At 42.5% G+C, this 19052-nt stretch overlaps 2 protein-coding genes across 10 annotated transcripts in view; both read left to right on the top strand.

Moving 5' to 3' along the window:
- Positions 1–9469, top strand: part of LOC110488263 (semaphorin-4A) — a 61517-nt gene extending 52048 nt beyond the window's left edge. For 4 of the 8 annotated variants that reach the window (XM_090228370.1, XM_090228369.1, XM_021560420.2 and 1 more), the window contains 9 exons: positions 545–667; positions 1026–1153; positions 1275–1456; positions 2690–2834; positions 3687–3876; positions 4014–4129; positions 5525–5688; positions 6698–6780; positions 7485–9469. In XM_090228370.1, coding sequence (XP_090084496.1) covers positions 545–667; positions 1026–1153; positions 1275–1456; positions 2690–2834; positions 3687–3876; positions 4014–4129; positions 5525–5688; positions 6698–6780; positions 7485–8299 — 1946 coding nt within the window. In that variant the 3' untranslated portion in view covers positions 8300–9469. Of the gene's footprint in view, positions 1–544; positions 668–1025; positions 1154–1274; positions 1457–2689; positions 2835–3686; positions 3877–4013; positions 4130–5524; positions 5689–6697; positions 6781–7469 lie in introns of all 8 variants that reach the window. The other 4 variants (XM_021560417.3, XM_021560419.3, XM_021560416.2 and 1 more) reach the window with 1 other exon arrangement.
- Positions 9470–13956: 4487 nt separating this feature from the next.
- Positions 13957–18835, top strand: mrpl24 (mitochondrial ribosomal protein L24). Of its 2 annotated transcripts, none has more exons than XM_021560413.3 (6): positions 13957–14075; positions 14741–14927; positions 15390–15485; positions 16170–16273; positions 16766–16896; positions 18357–18835. In XM_021560413.3, exons 2-6 carry the CDS (start codon positions 14745–14747, stop codon positions 18491–18493), a joined length of 651 nt encoding a protein of 216 aa, XP_021416088.1. In that variant the 5' UTR covers positions 13957–14075; positions 14741–14744; the 3' UTR covers positions 18494–18835. The 2 variants fall into 2 exon arrangements, with proteins under 2 accessions (XP_021416088.1, XP_021416089.1); XM_021560414.3 differs by having other exon boundaries at positions 14027–14364.
- Positions 18836–19052: the final 217 nt, after the last annotated feature.

The raw sequence follows: 19052 nt of genomic DNA, 5'->3' as shown, positions 1-19052 counted from the left end.
GGTGCGTCTGGCTTCCGGGTTGGATGCGCGCTGTGTTAAGAAGCAGTGCGGCTTGGTTGGGTTGTGTATCGGAGGACGCATGACTTTCAACCTTCGTCTCTCCCGAGCCCGTACGGGAGTTGTAGCGATGAGACAAGATAGTAGCTACTAAAACAATTGGATACCACGAAATTGGGGAGAAAAAAGGGGTAAAATATATTTTTTTTAATTTAAAAAATAAAAAAAAACATATTGTATTCTTCGCAATAAATATCAAGTCTTGACAGAATCTGTCGTCACCTGTTAAGGCATTGTCTTGATGTGGAAGGCCATCTCAAGTACAGTACATAATGATTACATGCACTGACTGTACAACAATAATTTTTCTTTCCTCTTACCATGACCTTGTTGTCATCCAAACTATCATTAATATAGGCATTGCACTCTGGAATTTGCCAGCGTTGGCTGTTATGTCATTCTCCTGTATGTTTACTCAGATTCACGTGTTTGAGGCACACAGAGGCTCGTACTGGATGACGCTCACTGTGTGTGTGTGTGTGTTTAGATGGAGAGCTGTACACTGGAACGGTAGCGGACTACATGGGAAACCGGCCGGTCATCTCCCGCCACCTCAGCGAGGGCGGCCATGTTGATCTGAAGCTGGACGACACTTTGGGCTGGCTGGAGGGTACGTGTCTGCAACAATCTACTCATGATGTATTACACACACCCCCAAGACTCTTACATCTATAGGATATTTAGCAATACGTGACAGAGGGAGAAATACCTACAAGTAACTTTTTCCACATAAATCACAACTTAAAGGAAATGTACATTTTGACTTCTGTATTTAAACGGGTATTTTAAAGCACTCAATGTTTTTAGGCAAGCGTTGAATGATAAGTCATTTGGTGTTGGTTAAGCCTCCTAAACAATACGTCTGGAATACTTTCCAATGATTCCTTCGTTAATAAATTTTCCTCACCAGCATTCAGTAACGCACTCATCTCAATTAGTCTAGCCAATTGTTCGATCTTTTTCTCCAGATCCCACTTTCATCAGCTCCAACTTCGTCCCCAGCGAAGAGAAGATCTATTTCTTCTTCAGCGAGGTGGGCCGGGAGTACGACTTCATTGACAAGTTCACTGTATCTCGCATCGCCCAAGTCTGCACGGTAAGACCCTAAGAGATGCATTATTGTGTGTTTGCAAATCATTGATTGTGTGGTTGTACGCCTGCGTGTGTGCTGATGCGTGTTAATGGTAATCCTCTCAACCATTTCCTGTCTGTCCCAGAGTGACGTCGGGGGCCAGCGTACCCTGCAACGACGCTGGACCACCTTCGCCAAAGCCCAGCTCCTGTGCCAGTCTGACAACGAGCTGCCCTACAACGTCATCCAGGACATCGTCACCCTCCCGCCACCTGAGGGCGCCCCAGTGGACGACACCCTCTTCTTCGGCATCTTCAGCTCTCAGTGGTCAGTAGTTTACACATTCTATACTCTATGAATGGGATGAAGTCATCTGTTGACAGTCTCCCGTAGGAATGGCAACTGTTTCTTGTTAGCAGGTCTTAATGATATGTACAGGTCTGTCACCAGCTCTCAACCCAATTGAACACTTATGAGAACCAGTAGTGGTGTGTAGGTAAAATCACTGGTGAAGCCCAAAAAAATATTATAACCTATGTATTAGATTACAACCTATGTATTGTGATAATTGCGTTGTTTGCTCTATAACCTGTTAGTTCATATACCTTAAGTAAATTCAACCACATCTTCATTTCATCACAAAACCGGAGAGCAACATCTGTTTGGTGGAGTCCACATAGCATATTACATGTAACAAACAGTTACATGACCTACAGTATGGTCAAGCAAGTTAATGTTTCTGACATTTTCAGACAGTACGGAGAGAATTAAATTAAACCACAAGGCCACATCCATGGCGATTTAGGATAGGGACAATTTTAGCTAGCTAGATAACCACTGGAGAACAACAACACAATGAGATGCAACAAATCAAGTTGTTTTTGTAAATGAGGTATGCTCTCAATGCAATTTGATAGGAGTGACGCCATATCCAAACTGGACCCCCCCCCCCCCCTTTAAAAAATATATATATATTCAGCCTCTTGCAAATTGAAGGAAATTATGAAACTTAGAGAGACGAAATACATTATTTTATGCTTTTTTTTTTCTTAATACTTTTTTGGGGGAAGCGTGGCTTCACTTGGCATTCATGAATGCACGCCACTGATGAGAACACTTTCTGGAGTGGCACCTGATAGCGTTTTCCTCCACCGTAAAAAAAAACTCCATCAAATGATGTAATTTCTTGTGGAAGAATGGTGTCGCATCCCTCCAATAGAGTTCCAGAAACTTGTAGAATCTATGCCAATGTGCGTTGAAGATGTTCTGCCTCGTGGTGGCCCAACGCCCTATTAAGACACTTGTGTTGGTGTTTCCTTTATTTTGGCAGTTACCTGTACCTGGCTTGTTCAGTATTGAACTCCAAATTTGATTTGAATCCCTCCCTGAAAAACATTTGTAAAATAAGACCACTTTTTTTTTTTAAAGACTGGTTGGTATGTCGAGGGTTTTTGAAACGTGTGCATTTCAGAAGGGTGTTCAAGTTTTTACAAATGTAGCTGCTACCAGATTGTAGCACGGTTGTGACCGCAAGTGTCTTTGATGTTTGTGCACTACTAGGTCGGTGAACTCAGGGCAGTCGGCAGTGTGTGCGTTCCGCCTTGGCGATATCAAAGCGGTTTTCGCAGGCAACTACAAGGTCCTGAATCGGGACACGCTTCGGTGGAGCATGCGGGTTCAGGAGAAGGTCGCCAACCCGGGAGAGGTAAGCTGTGTCCCCGTCTCGAATGACAGAGATCCCCAGAGGGTTAGCAGAAATAAATTGGCTTGTTAGCTAATTTGACCTTCTTCTAAGAAGTTGGATGAAAGGAAAATATACATAAGAAGTTAAAACAACTTCTCTAGACAAAACAATGCTGGGAGAATGCCTTGTTTATCCTTGCCTAGGTAAATGTTAGTTAAATTTCTGATTTGTCTTGGATGCCTTGACATATTGTGTTGTCTCTCTATGTTGTATTGAGGATTAAATCAGCCATGCCTTACATCAGTGGTATTTAAATGTAAAACATTTATCAGAATATAGATTATTGTATGGGAGTGCATTTCAGAAAGGTGTTCAAGTTTATACAAATTTTGCTGCTACCCGATTGTAGTTATCTTAACCTTTTTTGAGATAGATCATTTGAAAGATACATTTTTTTTTACTCAGTAAAATTCTATTTGGTTTCTTTTCATTTTGTTGAAGAGAGAAATTGTTGTAAAAATCTAAATTGACAGATTTTAAAGTTGTCATTAGATTGGGATGGGGGGAAATTGAGTCTCCAGAAATCCTGGTGGAAAAAATGGGGTCCCTGTTGAAAAAGTTTGAATACCACTGCCTTATATCATAAGCATGGCCTGGTTTGATGTTCAGTAAGAATAGACTTCCACACATTAGAATAATAAATGTGATATTGGAGTTAAGACTTTGGAGTCTTCTTTATGCGAATGTTTTTCTTTTCTTCAAACTCCTTAACATAATTGTTGTGGATGACTCCCATACCAGCCAATTGGCACACAGCTGGATGTATCTCAATAGCTGTGCCTGGCTCAATCCCATTTCTCTTCCTCGTCTCAGTGTGGCTTGCACAATGCCTCAGACAACACCCTTCGCTTTGTCAAAGAAAACTTCCTCGCAGACGACAGCGTACACCCTGTGGGGCGGAGCCTGACCATGGTGTCACCTGACCAGCGCTACAGCCATGTGGTCTCCCAGAGAGTACAGGCCGCCAACGGCAAGGACTTCACCGTTCTCTTCCTGCTCACAGGTACTGGACATGTATTTAACTCGGTGTGGCAGGCAATTGAACTGGAATCGGCCTAAATATGACTGTATTACTCAGTACATGTATGCATGTGCAGACCATTACTGTGTTAGTCATTTCTTTCAAATGCTTGCTTTCAGAATCGGGCTACCTCCACAAAGCAGTGTTGCTGGAGAAGGGTGCCCACATCATTGAGGAGATCCAGGTCTTCGAGCAGCCTCAGGCCGTGAAGAACCTCCTACTTTCCAAATCAAAGGTACCGTTCTAGTCATTAGGTATTCTCCATCTCAAGTTGAGTACTCATTCCACTTTACCCTTGCCTCGCTGTCACATAAAATTTTAATTCAGAACCGGCTGGCACTTAACTTTAGTGCTTCAACCGTGCATGATGCAAACTGTGAATCCCCCTGTCGCCAAAGCTCTCTGGAGGTTGTTTAGATGAACTGCCCCTGTCATCTCTTCCCTCAACCTTCCCCACAACCAAACATCTGGTCACCTCATGCGTGACGGCCTTGTCAGTTCCTTTTACAGCGAGGCAAGCAATTGCTCGCCCCTGAGGAACAGATCACATTAAAGTATAACACAGTGAACCACGCGACAGTGGAGTTTCACGCTAGTTCTTCGCGTGATGCATATGGTGGGGCAGGCAGGCCCTGGTGAGGGGTCAGTGTATGTGTGTGCATGCGTGCGTGCGCTGGGTTCATCTGCTCTCTAACCTCACCAGCATGCCCAGAGGTCTCAACCAATCACGTCACGTCTGCTGGTGACTGACAGATGGACATGGCCTGTGGAGTCCGTGTCACTTGCTGGCTTCATACCGTCTGTGAAGTGCGAGGTGGTTGGTTAGCACGGAATAGTCACACAGTCAATTGCACATGCAGAAACTCTGTGAAACGTTTGTATTACCACTGCATATAATATTTCAAAGTTTATCTAACAGCCTTCACACTAATGAAATACCGATGACGAATACAAATTGTTGAATTTCTGGGACCGTTGAACTATTAAGTGTACACTGAACACCACAGTGTAGGCTAAAGTAACAGAAGCTGGTAAGGTTTTGCAGGACTGTGTCCGAGGCAGCATGACAGTAGAGAAGGCCATGGTTTTAACCCCAATAAGCCCCCTCTCTCGGACCTACTGCACGAGAGCGAGAGAGCGAGCAAGAGAAATAAGCTGGCAAGTTGTCTGTATGGGGGTGTGTATTTCACAACGCAGCTTTCCAGTGTGACAAATGTATTCAAGGTGTGCACAGTTTAGTTCCGGTTCAGTATGGCTGGCTGAACTCAAGTTATTTCGGACATCATGTCAAGTAAGGGTCACACCATGTCGCAGAGAATCTTTGTTCTCTGACTGAAGTAAAATATGGTCATTTAGCGGACACTTTTATCCAAAGCAACTATCAGTTGAAGGGGTTACATTCAGTACGTGACCCCTAACCCCATACCCACAACCCCAATGTTGAGAGCGCCTTGGTTTAACCAAGATGGTCAAGATTAGTTTCAATTAATTATTCTCGTAATTACTACCCAATAATCAGTTTGTGCCATTGGTCATTAAGTGTATACTAATGCTAACATGCTTCTCGCCTTATCTCCCATGTACACTAATATTAGCGAATTAGCACTAATGCTATCCTTCACCCCCACAGGGTGTGTTGTTTGTGGGCTCATCAGAAGGCGTGGTGAGGGTCCCGTCCTCCAACTGCTCCTACTACTGGAGCTGTGCCGAGTGTGTGCTGTCCCGGGATCCCTTCTGTGGCTGGGACCCCTCCGTCAAAGTCTGCACCCACGCCACCAGCATCCTGGACAACGTGTGAGTGTCACACCCCATCATGTTACATTACAACCACTCCACCCAGCAGGCACAAAACCAATAAAATGGATTTATAGAATGTACCGTGGCAAGTAGAATATGATACTTAGAGCTGGGTGTTTTAAAAATGACATTTGGATAAAGGCTGTTGCATTTGATTTTGTGGAATTCATTTATTTCCTTCAGGGCTGTATTCCCTGTACAGATGAGACTATTCCTCAACTAAAAAGCACTTTTAAATTGATAATCTCCATTGAACATGCTTCTTAGTGCAGGAGAAGGCTTAAACTGGCCCATAATATTTAAGAATTAACAGAATAACATTTCATGGGTGTAGGTAGAGTAGATACTTTTATTGGATCATTTTTTAAAATATATATATTTTAACATTATAGAGTTATAGAGCCCATTGCACTCTCCCAGAAGTGTAGTTGGTGCTTAAAACCTGTGAATTCAAAAAAGAAAATAAGTGATGTGTCCAAGATGATGCATAAAGCTTACTTCATTTTTTAAAAAAATATATAAAACATAATATTCACTGCATCAGGGATGGTCTACACAGAAGTTTCGGCTTTGCAGCCTTCAGTGTGTAGGTACAAATCTTTTCCATTCAAAAAAGATTTACACTGCATCACAGTGTTGCCGTGTCACTACAGCCTGGGGTTCGATCCCGGAGGATGCAAGACTCGACTTTCACCTCTCCCGAGCCCGTTGGGGAATTGCAGCGATGAGACAAGATCGTAATCCCAATCTAAAAAATAATACAATAATTAGTACCTACACAGTGAAGAAGGCTGCAATGCCAAAACGTCTGTGTACGCTACGCTATCCCTGATACAGTGAATTTTATATATATATATTTTAAGTACATTTTATGCATCATTATAGAGTTAACCAGAATGTAAACAGGAACTTTGCATGGACCGACGCACAGAATAAATCACACAAACTCACACGTAAATAAATACACCCACACACAAACTGACAGTGTTTATCTCGTCTTCTACAGAGGCCAGGATGTGGAAGGAGGGAATGTGCAGGAGGCGTGTGTTTCGCCCAGATCCAGATTTGGACTGCACAAAGGAAAAGCAGGTGAGAATCACACATCTTCATACTTTATCCTGTCAGACTAGTATAGCTAGATAGTATTCATAGGTTGCACCAACATAGTGGTGCCCTAAAGTGGTGCTAAGCCCAGCCATTCTGGATGGAGGCTAACTACTATTTTGTCTAAATTACCTTGTAGTGCCTGAAAATATGTTGACATTTGCCAGCGTTATCATGTCGTCAAATGTACTTTAGTCAGATGGCAATGTTGTCATTGGCTAGCAAAGTGTGTCAAAAATAGCTAGCAATGCTAACATTAGCTAGGTAAAATCCGGTGGCCTCGATCCCCTCGATCTTAGCTAGCTAACTAGTGTTATACTGCATCTAAAGTCAATCTGGTGACGACAAAAGGTTTTCCTACTAATTATTTGCCTCCTTTTGAATGTCATAGTATTTCCAAGCCACCGTAATGCTCTTTAGATGAAATCTTAATCAGCGCTCATTGATGATGCATTGAGTAGAATGCTCAGTCGGGCATCAATCCAGAACGAACGTTCAGAACAATATTGTGACGAAACGTGCAACCTATGAAAACATAGATACACACTGCAGTGTGTGTGTGTGCTCAAGCCTTTGCTTGTGGGCTAGCCGCTAGCTTAGCCGCCAACTGCCATAACTAGCATCTGGCTCAGTCTAAGCTTGGGCCTCAGTCAGTGACTCCTGATTTCTGTTAGACTCCTTTCCCCTAGGCGAGCTGGTGTTTGTGTCCCTGAATGAGGTGGTGCGACTGCAGTGCCCAGAGGCCTCGAGCCTGGCCCACCGCCACTGGGAGCGACCCAACAGCCGCCTCTCCCCAGACCTCTACCTGCAGCTAGAGGATGGAAGCCTGCACTTCCTGGCCACGCCCGCCACCCTGGGCCACTACCTGTGTCTCTCCACAGAGAACGGCTTCCAGCAGAACCTGGCCATCTACCAGGTAAAGCAGAAGAGCAGCCCCACCCCTCAGGCCACTGCCATGACGACCACACGCCCCCAGAGCCCAGCGCTCCCCCCAACCACCCAGACTGGTTCAGGAGGATGGCTCACTCCGCACTTGACTGGGCCCAAGCAGACCAAGCCGGAGCCCACCGCGCCAGCAAGGGAGACTCCAGTCACCACGAGGCGAACCAGCAGGAACTTTACTTTCTGGGTGGAGCAGTCGGGGGAGACTGAGACTGAGGCGGAGTGGTGGGGAGGGGAGAAGCTGCTCCTGGGTCAAACCTACCTGAAGGAATTGGTGGTGGTGTCTGTACTGCTAGCGTGCTGCGTTAGTATTCTGCTAACTATGACGCTGTATAGCGTGAGGCAGCGCTGCCGCAGCAGGACGGCGCCCCAGGCCAACGCCCCAGGGAGGGACTCGGAGAGGGGTGGCCCTCAGGAGCGGGAGGCCCTTCGGGGGGGTCAGTCGCCATGCAGCAATGGCATGCGGAATGGGCAGATGGCACACAACGGCCAAGCCAACGGGGTCGTGTGCAACGTCACGCCGAGGGGCTCCAATGGGCATCTTCCCAACACCCCTATCTGAGCATAGTCAACCACATCTCACCCTAACTATTGACATACCATATCCACTCTACCTAAGAACAATGTAGTCTTTACATGGTCACTCTTGAGCCATGGAGTTTTACATGAACACGGCTAACTGCAGCACTGTGTGTGGACTGTCATGACAGCGAGTAAGACTGTATGTATGGCCTGATGTGGTAACTTAACAAAAAGGACACCGTTTTCTTCTGGTACGATACAAGCCTGTGTGAATCAAAGTGCAGACTGATTAACATGACTCACTGCTCTTATATAATAATCTGTATTATACTGTGCTGTATGTACTTTGGAGACGAGGTTCCATTGACTAGACTGTTATGTGTATTTAATGAAAGAGCCAAGAAAGCCGATTTATCGAATGTACATGAACTGCATCACTACACTGCCACAACCACTGCTGCCACACTGCCACAAAAAAAAAGAAAAATGGCTCCCGACTAACTATTAACGAACATGTCCACTCAAATCACAGGCAGGATCACAAACAACAGCCTTTTTTGTTCTAACAGTATTTTTGTAGCATCAGGTCTACATTGCTAAACCACTGTCTTTGTATGTAGCGCCATTGTGAAAGTTAGCGGAGCACGTTGTATGGTACAATGTTCTATTGTTATTTATTTTGCTTGGGTTTTTTTTGTCGTTCTGTTGAATGTGCTGCCAATTTTACTATTTTTTCTCTTCCACCCAAAACGCACATTTTTTTAAAAATCCTGCGGTCTGAAGCCATGAGAGCATGATGTTGATTTGACACTGTAGGGCTTATCTCTTCCAGAACAAGATTATGCTGGTGTTTAGAGACCTTTTTTATTTTTTATAATTTATGTGTTGTCAGCATATCAACTGGACAGAAATCCTCAAATCACTTAGAAAACTGTGATATTGCCAAAATTGCATTTTGAATGAAAACATGTTTTTTTGCTAGACAGCTATTCAGAAACTGAAAGCAGATAATGAGAAAATTGGTTCATTTTAAGCTGCTTTAGATGACGATGAGAGAAACTAATAGTTATTAAACAAATATATGGTACTCCTCGTCTTCGGTACAGATCACAAACCACTTTTTTGTTTGTTAAATAAGTTGTCTTTATTTTTATACAATCGTATCTTACTGTTTCAATGTTGCAAATAAACTGTTCAATTTGTGCAAAAATATCTGTAATTTGTGTTGAATTAAGGCCTACTGTAGAAAATCACTGTTTACAGCATTTTAAAGCTTCACAGTAATATGTTATTAATGTAAGCTTAGTTGAGTAGGATTTAACAGAGAAAATGGCCACAGGCTAATCTCCAATATAATTTGGCCATTGTGCTGTGTTGTGAAACTGTTTTTCACAAAAATGTGATTCTCTGTCCCATAAATGTTCAGTCAAAAGACCAACAATTGGGCAAAAGATCAGAATCTGGCTTTCTGTGTAAACGCAGCCATAGTACCATATGCCACACAGAAGGGCTTGTTTGAGAAATACATTTAATGACTTGCTACAATGAACTGATAAGATGAATGGACTCAACATGATCAGATTGATTTTCATCAGTGTCTTGATGTAATATACTGAACTTCAAATCAAATTATTATTAGTCACATGTGCCGGTTACAACAAGTGTAGAACTTAGTGAAATGCTTACTTACAAGCCCCTAACCAACAATGCAGTTATATATATATATATATATATATATATATATATATATATATATTTGATTAGAGATAAAAGTAACAAGTAATTAAAGAGTGGCAATGAAATAACAATAGCGAGACTATATATGGGGGGTACCGATACAGAGTCAATGTGTGGGGCCACCGGTTATTTGAGGTAGTATGTACATGTAGGTAGAGTTATTAAAGAGGGGGGTCACTGCAAATAGTCTGGGTAGTCATTTGACTAGATGTTCAGGGGTCTTATTGCTTGGGGGTAGAAGCTATTTAGAAGCCTCTTGGACCTAGACTTGACGCTCCGGTACCGCTTGCCAGTCTATGACACGGGTGGCTGGAGAATTGACAATTTTTAGGGCCTTCCTCTGACACTGCCTGGTATAGAGGTCCTGGATGGTAGGAAGCTTGCCCCAGTGATGTACTGGACGGAAAACACTAACCTCCACAGTGCCATGTGGGCGGAGGCCAAACATTTGCCATACCAGGTAGTGATGCAACTAGGACGCTCTCGATGGTGCAGCTGTAGAACCTTTTGAGGATCTGAGGACCCATGGCAAATATTTTCAGTCTCCTGAGGGGGAATAGGTTTTGTCGTGCCCTCTTGACGACTGTCTTGGTGTGCTTGGACCATGTTAGTTTGTTGGTGATGTGGACACCAAGGAACTTGACGCTCTGTCTTTTCGGTGATCAGGCCTACCACTGTTGTGTCATTGGCAAATTTAATGACGGTGTTGGAGTCGTGCCTGGTCGTGCAGTCACGAGTGAGCAGGGAGTACAGGAACTTGCTCCATATCCTGTAGATAGGTAATTTATGACATTTTTGAATGTCACTTTAAAAGTTCTCCCATTTATCCACTGGGTGACACCCACTACACAGAAACAGCCACACAACTGATACAAGGTTAGCCAAAGATTTTTTTGTAACTAACCCAAGATAGACCCGAGCGAGCATGTTGTGTCCAATGGGAGTAAATTAATCATAGTGGGCAGAAGAAGCGAGGAGGTAGGCGGGGCCAAGCACAGGCTAGTGAGATCCTATTGGTGCATTCTAGCATTTATTTGCATATTTCCATTAGGGAACTCCTACTCTGGGAAGTGTGCGTGTGCAATAACTCAATGTGCCCTTGCACTCCTAAACAATGCAATTTATTTTAAACTTTGGCAAAGGGTCAAGTCTACAAAACGCAGTCCACTCTGTTACAGATTCTAGTTTTACAAACAGAAAACTGTATGGCGATCAAATGTTTCATTGATGAGAAAATTAATAAATGTCGGCCAAAGTCCATCTCGCTCCATCTTCTCCCACTGCTGGCCGGTGGACTTCCTCTCATCACCATATTTGGTAGTGAGTAGAAACGCCAACCGGATGCTCTGGCAATGATTTTGCCCAATTTGTCACAAATGCGCTGACGAGGGAAAAAGTTTGCTGATGTCAGGCTTGATTTGAACAATATGCAGAAAATGTGCCAGATTGGTTGCAGTTGCGAGCCCTATTTTTGTAGCTCGCGATTGGTCAGTTTTATGCGACATTACCATATTTGGTAGTGAGTGGAAACGCAAACCGGATGCTTCACATTTGTACATCCGGTGGAATATCTGTCTCATTGTTCTTTCTGTGGTTTAGCATTAGTCTTGGAATCTTGCCATTTATCACCAAGCTATTCAAACTGGATTTATAGTAGTAAGTAATATCCGGTAATCTGCAGCACTGACGTGATGCTTAAAACATTGTTATAATGATACTTAAAAGAAGAGTACAAACACCAACAATAGATCGACTAAGGATGCCAGGTAATAAACTCAGTCACTCTCACTAACAGACACACGTACGTACACACACAGAGAAGACATCCTTAACTCTATTTGGCTGTATTTTCTCAGTGACATGAGACCGGGGTGTGCCATCAATCTATTTCCTACATCTAAATACCTGAAAATGGATTCTGTAGATTTACAGAGGAGACACAATTCACTGTGACCAAGTATTTTCAAATGTTAATGATCTATTCTGTTTATCTGCAGCAAAGCATCAGCCCACCCAAGGCCACTACGCAAGATTACTTAAGTCTATCCTGCTTTGAGGCTGTAACAAGCATATCCGCTGCTAGGCTGAAGTTTGTAGAGGGTGTCATCCGGATTGTGAATGGAAAAATTGACGGTCTTGACAGAAGAAATCTAAGGGTAACCATTAAGTCTGGATTCTGTGAAGGCAAGCCGAGTCCAAAATAGTTTGAAGTACTGCACTGAAGGAGTATTCAGATTGTTAGCAACTTGACAGGGACAGTCCTCCAGAAAATGCTTGACATATTTCTGGAGAAATGTATAGAGGATGGGCACCATGGAGAAGAGTGTGAAAACCTTAAATATTACAAGGCAAGGGTACAACATAGACAATTTCAGTTTCCTTTGTTTGCAGTCGAGGCCACAAATGACAAGATTCGAATCTCAGACACTCTTCTCAGAGGAATCCAGTGATTCTCTTTTTATGCCAGGACCTGAAACTATTGGAAAAAACGATTTACCATAAAACTTTAAAGCATTGATAAAAATTATACGCATACATTTAGCATAAAACTATCTTGTTTCCTTGTGATCATTACAGTAATACACTACATGGCCAACAATATATGGACACCCGTTCAAATGAATTGATTTGGCTATTTCAGCCACACCTGCTGCTGACGATGTATAAAATCAAGTACTCATCCATGCAATCTCCACAGACAAACATTGGTAGTCGATTAGCCTGTACTGAGGAGCTCACTGACTTTCAATGTGGCAACATCATAGGATGCCACCTTTCCAACAAGTCAGTTTGTGAAATTTCTGTCCTGCTAGAGCTGCCCCGGTCAACTATAAGTGCTGTTATTGTGAAGGGGAAACGTCTAGGAGCAACAATGGCTCAGCCACGAAGTGCACAAGCCTAAGATCACCATGCGCAATGCCAAGCATTGGCTGGAGTGGTGTGAAGTTCACCGCCACTCTCTGGATGTGATGAATCACGCTTCGCAATCTGGCAGTCTGACGGACGAATCTGGGTTTGACGGATGTTAGGAGAACGCTACCTGCCCCAATGCATAATGCCAACTGTAAAGTTTGGTGGATGAGTAATAATGGTCTGGGGCTGTTGTTCATGGTTTGGGCTAGTCCCCTTAGTTCCAGTGAAGGTAAATGTTAACGCTACAGCATACATTGACATTCTAGACGATTCTGTGCATCCAACTTTGTGGCAACAGTTTGGGGAAATCCCTTTCCTATTTCAGCATGACAATGCCCCCGTGCACAAATCGAGGTCCATACAGAAATGGTTTCTTGAGATTGGTGTATAAGAACTTGACTGGCTTGCACAGAGCACTGACCTTAACCCCATCGAACACCTTTGGAATAAATTGGAATGCCGACTGCGAAGCCAGGCCGAATCCCCCATCATCAGTGCCCGACCCCACTAATGCTCTTGTGGCTGAATGGAAAGTCTCCACAGCAATGTTCCAACATCTAGTGGGGGAAAAAACATTCCCAGAAGATTCGAGGCTGTTATAGCAACAAAGGGGGGGACCAACTCCATATTATCGCCCATGGTTTTTCATGACCTTTCAGAACCACTTGTCAAACACAGTTTAAAATGTATCAGGTCTTCTGATATGTACCCTGGGGGGGGGGGGGGGGGGGGTCAAATGTCAAAGTTCTGTTGAACTGAACATTCCTGAAAATGTGTCTGATGGATAGCTGTGAATCTAAGCATTCCATTTATGATTGAATTATATAACTTGTTTTATACTGACAATGTTTGTCATAGGGCAAAAGTCCTATTGGAAAAATGAATGGGATGGCGGGTGAAAGAAAAAACAGAAAACTCCCAGATTTAGGGGGATGGCTCATAGACTACTATTAATGACCCCGAGCCCAAGTCAGTTCGTGACTTGGGCGTCTGCAGGTGATTTCGTTTGGCTGTCATTCCTCATTCACCTGACAGTGGCACAGATTCATCACTCCACCCGTACGATAGATGGCGGTAGAGATCCAGTAAATGAATTACAACCCCTAAAGAAGTAGTAGGGGTCAAAGTGGAACGATTTACGCATGTGACATTGAAAACGAGAAGGGGTAAATGCAATTTTCTGATTGATAATTTGGAAATGTATGGTATATGCATTGGTTTGCTATCTATTTTAGTTGCGTTTTCTGTTTTGTGGAGACGATTGACTTTCAATCTTCCTTGAATCCTCGGCATGCATCTCTCTTTTCAAGCTAACTAACGTTAGCGAAATGTCAACATAATGTCACAACAATTAGCTACATTGCTAGCGCTATTTTTTTCGGTTTAGGGCTACTAAAATTAAGCTAACTAGCTACATATACGCTTGGCAACGTACTACTAACCAGAAAATTCCAGGTGTGTTTTGCTATAGCCAGAAGAACGATTACTATTCTAGCTAGCATAGCCAATGTTATCCAGCATCTAACTGACCAGTGATGAAAATGATGGCTCTGTCAGTGTCAGTGTTGCATTTGTGTCAATAAAACATCATGACAATGCACACAGTTATTCACACAGTGTATACTTACAAATAATGTATCTATTTTATAATCAACTTTATATAATTTGCTGATCAGCACATTTCATCTTATGTATCCAGCAAGCTATCTATACTGTCACTATCATAGAGATCCTAATTATATGGTTACTCTACTGTATGGGCATCAATAATTAGTCTGTTGAGTAGTAAATGTTGAAAAATAATGACTTCTCTTTATTTTTTTTCCTCCAGGAAAATGCGATTAACAGCCATACTGTCGATGGCCGCTAAGGCTGCCTTCCCTAAAGACTATCGCTACGGCACAAGTCGGCCATGGACCATAGCTGCCAAAAGATTGAACCCACCAGGCAAGAAGAGAAGAAAGGTGTTCATTGAGCCCATAGCTTATGAGGACTGGTCTGTTTTCAAAGGGGACACAGTAAGTGGTCATGCCAAAAGGACAATGAAGATTTTTAGATGTGGAATATTTAATCAATAAGGCACGAGGCGGTGTGGTATATGGCCAATATATCACTGCTAAGGGCTGTTCTTATGCCCGATGCAGCGGAGTGCCAGCTCTTTGCTGTGGTATATTGGCCATATAACACAAACTTTATCATTTATAATAAAAATTATGCACTGAAAATGTTATGCTTCCCTCTAAACACTGGCATTGCAGTTATATGCCAATTTTTTTTTCAGAGATACCAGTTATTAGACACGAACAAATTGTTAGGCAAACCATTGAGTTGATCAATTCCTTGCTATAAAAGCAACACATGGAAGGTTACGATAATGAGATGTAGGGCTGAAAAGGGAGTGTCACTGTCAAGGTTTATTCAGCCATTAGCCTAATGTTTTGATGCTTTGATATTCTAAACTGGTGTTCCACCTTGACCAGGTTGAGATTCTCTCTGGGAAAGACAAAGGAAAGCAGGGCAAAGTGGCCCAGGTCTTCAGACACAGAAACTGGGTCATCCTGGACGGGTTGAACACGGTAAGAATCCTAGTCATCGTTGTCAGAGGGGATATGTTTACCAGTTCCATAACAGAGAAGACATTCATACACTACATTCAGTATAAACACCCAACAGTTGTATACTATTTTGTTTACATACTGTATAACCCACTTGATATAGTGTCAGCTATGGTTGTTGTAGTCACATTTATTTGAGCATTTTAGAAAACTGTCCCTACTACCAATGAGGAGCTTCATAAATGCTTGATGGGCTACCTTCTAATATTTTTATCATACCGGTTTCTAGTGCACTGTCTTTGAATCTGGGTAGCCTTCTCAAATGGCTTCACAGGCCAAGCTACAGTTGCAAAAGCAAAGACCAGGACCCGGTTTTATCGCTAGAACCATAGGATCCTATTTTAAGAGCAACTCACAAACTAGACTTAATGCCATCCAGTAATTTATTTTGCTACCATCATTACAGTGAATTTAGTGAGAATCCATTGTCATGTTTTGGACTGTGATGATAAACAAGTATGGAATGTTTATGTTAACAAATACTGTATTTATGATGTTGAACCCCACTTTATATTATTAAAAAAGAATATGGCTCTTTTTAGACTGCGTTACAAATAATGGACATTGATTTCAACAGCAATTGAAGTTCTGTTGTCTCTGCATTGTTTGAATAGATTAAATTAACCCAGTATTTCTCCATTTTAGCATTTCAGGTACATTGGGAAAACTGCAGATTACCGGGGGACCTATATTGCCAGCGAGGCTCCCCTTCTAATCCGAGACATCTCACTTGTCGACCCTACTGACAGGTGAGTCCCAGTGCATTATGGGGAGGTCCAGATTCTAACATTTGTCTAAGCCCATGATCACCAAACCTGTTTCTGGGTGTGGGGTGTGCAGGCTTTGGTAACAGCCCAAAACTGAAACAACTGATTCAGTTAAACAGGGCTTCAGTGGAAAAGTCTCATGGTATTCAAACCTTTACCACAGAGTGGTGCAGAAAACACCCATGCAAAAAAAGAAGCAGAACAATAGCTTGCTCACCCAGTAGCTATCCAGAGCCAGGGTTTGTGTCCATGCTCAGTTTAGTTTTGGATTTAGTTTAGTTTTCAGTAGATTTTATGTGCAGGGCTTGGATTTAAAGTTGCAATAAGTAGGATTTTTGTGCACAGATGCACCCACATTTCTATTTTATTTAAATAGTTTATGATTAGTGAATGCTTTGACTTGAATCCTGACTGATCCTGACTACTTTAGTCCTGAGTTTGATACCAAACCTGACTCCTGTCTTGCTCCAACAGGAAACCCACTGAGGTGGAGTGGAGGTTCACAGAGGAGGGGGAGAAGGTGCGCGTCTCCCTCAGGACGGGCCGCATTGTCCCCAAACCAGTGTTCCAGCGCAGAGACGGCATCGTACCGCAGCAGTGGAAGGGTGAGGAACAGAGGCTAGAGGAGGGGCACAGAAATCTAGATGGATTGAGGTAGCTTTTGTGAATGAGAGTCAAGCTTGTCAAGAATGTGGGTGAAGATGAGTGGAAAAGCAGGACACAAGCTGGTCTGGGTGATGTATAAGGAACGACTTTATTTGTTTAAAGCGGTAATCAGCAGTTGAAACAATAACTAAGCTTATTCCCCGCCACTGTTTTGGTAAAAGCTGAGGGATGGGACTGGAGGAATGTCACCACTCAAATTTCTTCAGAGTTATGGATGCAAACTGTCCATGATATCAACGTTCTAGTTTAAAAAATGTCTTTATGTAAATGTTTGTTCACATTTTACTTTGTTTACAAACATTGGAGGTAAACAAGCTTACCTTTTGGGTTCTGATAGGGTATGACAGTTGAACTAAGCTCATGAGGCATTAATAAGTTATATTTTCAAGAATTAATGGGATTTATCATTAATTTGTGAGTTAAACGAATTTGGTAGCAACTTCCGATTGCCCCTTTAAAGGCCCAATGCAGCTATTTTTATCTCCGTATCAAGTCATTTCTGATTAAGTAACTTACTGTAATGATTTTCAATTAAAATGTTTAGCAAAGAGCAATTTCTCAAGCAATAATTTTGCTAGGAATGTTTGGGAATGATCTGAGTGGGAAGGGGAAAACTAGCTGTTGTTGGCAGAGGTCTTTCTTATTTCTTACTCCATCCCACCAAAACAGGCTGAAATATACCGCCTTGTGAAATCAACAGACAGGCCATAACTCCACCCATGCAAAACCTACTAATTAGAAGGTCCTGTGTAGATAGTTTCTGGTTGAAAATACAATCAGAAAATAACACTGGTAACAAAACAAAAAAAAAAATATATACTTTTACAGTGTTAGTTTCATCAGCTGTTATTACACAATAAAACACAGGAAAACTTAATTTCGACTCCACTGGGCCTTTAAATAATTATATTATAGCAATGTGAGAGTTGTGCTGAAGTTAAGTTTCCTGCATCTCTAGTCAGAATTTGGCCTATGATTAGGATCATTTTGCAGTCCCTCCATGATTTTGCGATGGCATTTTAGATTTTTTTTGCCAAGTCAACGATTCTCTGCAAATTTGATCAATTACAGCATAAAACAGTAAAATCATCGCAATATCACAAAAAGGTGACCGATCACACACTACGATAACAGGGCTCGTCGTTTAAACAAATCACTCACATTTACTGCATAACATGGTTCAATCAAGCCAACAAACTTTTTCCTTCGTCAGTGCATTTTCGTAACAGGCAATCACAAAACAATTACTAGGGTGATGTGTACCATATGATAGACTGGAAGTTAGGTGAGTTGGGTCAGCTACATGTTGTGTACTTAGTGTAAGTATACCCTTTCTTCTGAATTAACCCCCCCCCCCTAATTTTGGAATCCCCTTATTGGTTGGTGTCTGCCATCCCAGACGGCCCCAAGGACACCAGTCCGGAGGAAACCCTGGAGAAGACTTACACGCCCTCCCTCAAGACTCTGGAGGAGGAGGTGATGGAGAAACTGGGCATCGAGGAACCCAGGAGGAACCGGAAGACCTACTGGTACTGAGGGGGAATACCATTCTGGTGTCTGGGCCACATAGCCACAGGTTGGGTTGGGGCGTTGCATCCACGGTATCCCTACTGAATGCTCTTTATGGACCTACAGTAGGCCTATATCTGTGTAGTAAAGAAATGTTCCACATCGCTCAGTCCAGATGGATATCAGGAATGGGTTGAGTGAGTACAGTAACGTGATGGGAATCTTCATGTGCACATAGAGATGTAACTGCATTTCAGGTCCTCTGCCAGGCGTAAATTCAGCAGCAGTCACTATTTATGATGCTTTCAGAGTTTGTCTCAAATGTTTTGGTTTGTTTTTATCATAAATAAATGTCTAAGTAATCTACAATCCTGTTCTTGATTTGACTTTGAGTTTTCCTAGATAGTGGGAGATAAAAATGAACAATGGAAGTAATCCTAATGTTTCTGTGCTACAAATTGAGCAGGTAACATGCTGTAAATACTACATCTGCATTTGTTATAGAATTGGCTATTTTAGTTATCCATTCAGATGTTGAACAAGTGGTCTTTTCAAAGCATCCCTAAGTGAACTTGTGTCTGAGACC

Source organism: Oncorhynchus mykiss, chromosome 30, assembly GCF_057628025.1.
Source record: "Oncorhynchus mykiss isolate SJ-2025 chromosome 30, ASM5762802v1, whole genome shotgun sequence".
Classification (NCBI taxonomy): Eukaryota; Metazoa; Chordata; class Actinopteri; order Salmoniformes; family Salmonidae; genus Oncorhynchus; species Oncorhynchus mykiss.
This window is presented reverse-complemented; position numbering and strand designations above follow the sequence as displayed.